General features: G+C 46.1%; 1 protein-coding gene across 3 annotated transcripts in view; it reads right to left on the bottom strand.

The window, feature by feature from the left end:
• Positions 1-450: 450 nt before the first annotated feature.
• Positions 451-6,000, bottom strand: part of LOC142578713 (protein arginine N-methyltransferase 9-like) — a 37,813-nt gene continuing 32,263 nt past the window's right edge. For all 3 annotated transcript variants that reach the window (XM_075688212.1, XM_075688211.1, XM_075688214.1), the window contains 2 exons: positions 5,607-5,763; positions 451-831 (listed from right to left, as the gene is read on the bottom strand). In XM_075688212.1, coding sequence (XP_075544327.1) covers positions 463-831; positions 5,607-5,763 — 526 coding nt within the window. In that variant the 3' untranslated portion in view covers positions 451-462. The remainder of the gene's footprint in view (positions 832-5,606; positions 5,764-6,000) is intronic.

Below are 6,000 nucleotides of genomic sequence, written 5' to 3'. Positions count from 1 at the left end.
CAACGCTGAATCTTGCTATTGCAGTCAGTGCTTTACAATCCGAGTGAAAATGCCAAGCTTTTATTGCGAGAGCAATTACATGGACACTGCAGGCGAAGTTTCACTGTCGGCGTCACCGTGGCATTTCGTATAAAATCTAAGTGCAATAAGATCGTAGCTGCTCACTGTTCGCTGTAAATACAACGCCGAGCCGAGATGGACAATGGTTTTATGCGGCGGCGTCTTCTCGCACGTGCGAGGAAGGAAAATGGGCAGGGTACGTGCTGTCTTCTCATGCGCTTTTTCCAATGAGAGGCTGCTTCTCACAACCTTTTTTTCAAAATCTGCCTCTCATTGGAAGTATGCTTCAGAGACCAGATGCATAGAAGGTAGGTGCACTGCAATTTAGTGGGCGGAGCTTGTAGTAAATAGTTAGGTTGTCACCAAGTGTAGGTAAATTGCTGCAACAATACACCAAGACCTTTACTGCAACACTTTTCCATTTCTGACATTGTCGAGCCAGATGTTGATGTTACTGTCCACACACGATGTCCCAACCCTTACTGTAGCTCCCGCAGCACCGTGCACACCACTGCTAAACACAACAGCTGCTTGCAGAGATGTGTCCTCAACACTGTAGCTGCTCAGAGTGATTCCACCAAAGCACTCTTGTTCGAACCAATAGCAGCAGCCAGATATCCGCCCTGTTTGCAGCAAGGGTACAGACCGAACTGCCGAGATTTCAGGCAAATCAAATCCAATGTTTGACATGTTGATTTCCAGCAAAGTGAATACATCAGACAGCGCACGATGCGGAAGTGTTGCAAGGCAGATGTCTTGCTGCATCTGTACCTAAAGGCCATCCAAGCAAACAGGTTAGCATGGGAGATGGAAAAAAAAAAAAAAGACTACAAGCACATTGCTTGCACTGCAAGACACATCGTTTTGAAATTGTGCAAACTTTACCACATGCTTCTCGCATGTAAAATGACACATGAAAATGAAGAAGGTTGGAAAACACTTATAAGGTATTTTAATTTTATGTTAAAGTTCATCTTGACCTGGTGTTTACATTATTGCGACGTCATGACATAGAGCAGAACTTCCTGACACAATGGAGCATTAAAGCTAGGCACGATGAGGTTGCTCATAAAAACAGTACCGATGCTGCATGTATTTTTTCTGGCTGCACTCATGTGTGGCAGCCACAGTGATTGCAGAAACAAAGTGAGCCAATGTATCATGATTCATGACTGATCCACCTTTTCAGTACTGAAATGAAAACTGGTCTGCAGAAAAAAGTATTATAGTAAATTATTTAGCAAGCTCTTTACAAATTTAACACGTTCACTGCGTCGCGGCCCACCAGTGGGTCACGCAACGCAGTCCAGCCGTGCTGGCGCAAACAACGAGGCGTTTCTTGCAGTGCGGCGACGGCATGCTTCCACAAATGCATGAAAATGCGTTTCCACTACCATATGACAGATGGCGGTAGAGATACAAAGCGCGCCTGTATTTATTGACATTGGCGCTTGCAATGCGTCTGATGATAAAGCTGACGGCTATCAGGAAACGGCGAAGAAAATGTTCCAGCTACCCGCTCGAGCCTTTTGTTCGGGCGCTTTCCACATGCGCAACGTACTTTTGAAAAGCGCTCACAATGTGTGCAAGAGCTCAGCTGAAGAATTAGTCTGTCCTATTCGCAATAACTTGGGTAACTCTCAGTACCAAACCTCGTGGTCCTCATCCTTGTGCTTTCCATTTTTTACGAACATTCAAAAATCGTGATGGACTGTCAAAAATTCGACGGAGCTACAGAAAACCAGAAGAAAAGACCCTGCGGTGGAAGCGGATCCGCCAGGTCACACGGCAGCCCAAATACGTTGCCATCCACTTCGCGCGGCACAACCTCTGCTCCAGCGAACGTTGAGTGTTCAAGCAGCGACGATGACAGCCTCGAAGAGTTATTGGAAAGTTCTTCTGAACTGTGGGATGGTGAGTCAAGCGGTTGCAGTGAAGTGGTATCTGAGGATTCGGAAAACGGTGATGTCCAGGCTGCATTACCTGCCGAAAACTGGAATGCGATAACGACTAGAGTTAGAGCGATGTCATATTCGAGCCCCCCTGTGCTAATCAGCCTCCCGACTAGCAACGATGCTCTCAGCTTGTTTTCTCTTTTTTTGACTGATGACATTTGGGACATGATGGTTCGTGAGACAAACAGGTATGGGAAGCAGTACATAGACTCGAACGTCCTACAAGAGAAATCGCGCGTGAAATGGACTGAGACAAACGTGCAAGAAATGAAAGTGTTCGTTGGTGTACTGATCTGCATGGGTCTAGTAAGGCTTCCTAATCTGCAGCACTACTGGGCAAGAAGCGATCTGTACGGCGTAAACTGCATTCGCCAGAACATGGCCCGCGACCGGTTTCTGCTGCTACTAAGGTTCTGGCATTTCGCAGATAACGAGGAACCCAGCGCACAGCAGGATCGCCTCTATCGTATTCGACCCTTGATCGAAAAAATGAATCGCAATTTCTGCTCAGTGCTGGAGCCAGGCAAAGAGATTGTCATTGACGAAACTATGATTCCGTGGCGTGGGCGTCTCGCCTTTAGGCAATACATCCCTGGTAAAGCCCACAAGTATGGAGTCAAGCTATACAAGGCCTGTACGAAGGAGGGCTATACATTGAAAGTGCAAATATATGCCGGAAAATCTGGCGCCACAGCGGGCATGGGGCATGCCGAAGAAGTAGTAGTAAATTTGATGGCTGGCTTCACCGGCTGTGGTCGCACACTTTTCGTCGACAACTTCTACGCGAGCATGCCGCTTGCGTCACGCCTATTGAAAGATGATACATTTTTATGTGGCACTCTCCGATCGAACCGAAAGGGGCTTCCGAAAGAAGTTACACAAGCTACAGTAAAAAAAGGGGAAGTCGTTGGTCTTGAATCCCACAACGGCGTAAAGGTGCTGAAGTGGTTGGATAAACGGCCCGTTCTCATGATGACAACGGTTGCTGAGCATGACGCCAGCCTTGTTGATACCGGAAAAAAAACGAGAAAGGGTGAGTCGATTATGAAACCGCGCACAGTCCTCGACTACAACGTGGCGAAAAAGGGCGTAGACTACAGTGACCAGATGACGTCCTACTACTCCTGCCTACGGAAAGGGCTCAAGTGGTATAGGAAAGCTGCGGTGGAGCTCATCGTTGGAACTGCAGTTGTGAACGCATGGGTTGTCCGTTCAATGGTGGACGGTAAAACGTCGCCAATCATCGAATTCCGCGAGGAGTTGGCACGCGCACTCTTCGCCACAGCTCACATTGAGACCGAAAGGACACGCGGAACAAAGCGCGCCCATACGCTGGAAAAGGCCGATGGACCTGCACGGTCTGTCCGAAGGAGATGTACTGGATGCTACGCATCGCTGAGAGCTCGCAGAAGTCCAGAGCAGGCAAGGGTAATGGCGAAGAAAGTTGTTACATTTTGCGCAGATTGCGCGGGAAGGCCATTTATGTGTTTGCCATGTTTCAATCTTCTGCACGAGTAGAACTCCTGAACATAGACTACGTTTTAGACATCGTGAGCTGGTGGCACGTAAGACGTTTAGTTGCAAATGCTGTGATTTGAACTGTTTTTTTTTTCTTCCGAAAGTTATTCTGGAAGTACTTCAATAAAATGTCGAGTTTGAGGTCTTGTTCTTGAGTCTTGGTGCTTAGTGAATGCTGAAACGCAGGGTCACGTGGCTTTGCCCTACAAAGGGTAGCTGGTCGGTGGGTAATAAACGGAGCAGGCAACGGCTTCAAAACGCAAACTCTTTATTGTGGAAACTTGTGCATGCCCAGGAAAAGAAAGAAGAATTGAGGGTGCGAGAGCAACAAGCGCTTCTGGCACTTGTTCGGACCAGAACGACCGAAACTCTTGGCCGCGCTCTAGTTACATAAAGCAGAAATTTTGTAGACCGAAAGGGCGCCGCTTTTCAAGGACATCCTTGAGAATGCGCTTCAGTCGCGTTCACTGGGGATGAAGCGAGCAGAGTCGCAGTAATAAATGACTCGATAAATTCTCCAGATGCCGTATGCTACAAAGATCCATTATCCATTTTGTTTTTATGATCCATTTGGTCCTTCACGTCAGGTCATTATTGTTCGATGACGTATAGCCGTGCCGTTCAAACGTCCGTGGGAAGCAACCTGACTATTGGATCATTGGCGACTGGACCTCACTATTGGATGCACCTTGCAGCCCATATTGAACCACAGCGCACAATGAATGGCGAACGCTATCGTCAACGCGGGTATCTGCTGCTTTTCATTTCTGTGATTGGTCGAGAGCTGCTTTCGTCTGATGATCCCGTCAGGCCTACGTCACGCGAAATGGAGCCGAAAATGGACAATGTATTCTTATAAAATGCGGCCCTAGTGAAGCAACTTCCTAGAAGTGCACGGGCCAAGTGAATCACGTGATGATTTTCTTCGCTAGCATACGTGATTGAAGTAACCCGCGCAAGCTGCGACCGAAAATGCCAGTAGAGCCATCTTTCAGCACGCGGAAAAAAACAGCCTCAGAAGTGTGCTCCACCGGTGTGTCACGCCGCACCCGCGGAAAGCCTCGGGTGACCCACCGGTGGGCCACGACGCACAGAGATCAAAACTATGATAACGGGCTACGCAGTGAACGTGTTAAGCATATATTTAGGCTTTAGCAGGGTTTAGATCTGCACTTAAGCACAAAATGAAAGACAAGTATGAAACATCATGTCAGTACCAGCGTTTGTCCTGTGTCCTTGTGTTCTGTCTAAATTTGTACCGTAAAGCAAGAAAATAGCATCTGTCTGGTACAGGCGGCAACTCATCGACAATTTTCATGCACAAATGTATATCGTATATAATAATTGGGCATCACAGTTGTGTTGTCACTGTACATTTGAAGTTTCAGAACATAGCAGACTTTTCTCAGTTCAAATGTTCTGAAAATTTTTGCAGACAGCTACTGAAAGTTTTCTAGAGTGCAGAATCTATAAAAAGACTAATATTCTTCAAAGCCTGGGCACACAGCCTATACTCGGAGTTTTAGCCTCAATTTGTAGATACACGAGTGTCAAGATACACAGTTGCTTCACAAAAACTTGGGATTATAAATAAATTTCTATAATTCAATAAAAGGTGAATGTATTCGTGGGGCTGCTAGGCCTTCAATGCATTTTGAAGTCAAAATTAAAACAAGCTTTCAATTAATTCAAACGTCATTATTACCAGGGCAGAGCAACACAGCAAGAAAAAGAAAAGGCCAATGAAAAACATTTATAAGGCACGAAATTAGTAAGAACATAGTAACATTTGATATTCAGGACCACAGCAACATGTCCTGATGTTCCTTTTACAAAAATAAGCAAGTTCAAGCACCATTCACGCATTTTTCTTCATTAAGAAAATTCTGCTCATTAAGAGATCAAGAAACCTACTTCAGCTTAATTAACGAACTTGAGTGCCAAAGTGCAACAAACAAGATGGCCATTTTTTAACCACAGGATAACAAAATTTCATGGTAAAACAAAAATTTGCCATTTTGGAACGGTTCCACCTGTGCAAGTTCTTCTACAGCAAAAGAAAAAAGCACCCACCTGAAAAGCATTGATGGAATCTGCAATTCTGAAGCCAAGGGTGCTGCTGTCAGATACAAGGCGTGACTGTTTTTCCAACGTTTCGCTCTCAACTAGTAAAGCACGGAGAGTTACCGAAGAAGGAACCATGGTAATGTCAGGTTTCAGGCAGCTTTTTCTGAAAAGAATTCAGCCAGTTCCTAATAATTCTGATATGTACAGTGCTCAGCAATTGAAGCGTGCTACTTCGAGCGTGCGGCTACCTGGCACTCTTTGCGCCACCAGTGGGCACTGGGGACAACCCAAGCTGATGCATTTTCGTATCGCATGAAAGTGACAGCGTGTGTGACGCACTGTGACATGCATTCATCCCCTCGGTACTCACCGATGCCGCAAAAAGCTCTGGCCACCATTT

This window comes from Dermacentor variabilis, chromosome 4 (genome assembly GCF_050947875.1).
Source record: "Dermacentor variabilis isolate Ectoservices chromosome 4, ASM5094787v1, whole genome shotgun sequence".
In the NCBI taxonomy this organism is placed as follows: Eukaryota; Metazoa; Arthropoda; class Arachnida; order Ixodida; family Ixodidae; genus Dermacentor; species Dermacentor variabilis.
The sequence above is the reverse complement of the archived record's forward strand: the minus strand, read 5'-3'. Positions and strand labels throughout refer to the sequence as shown.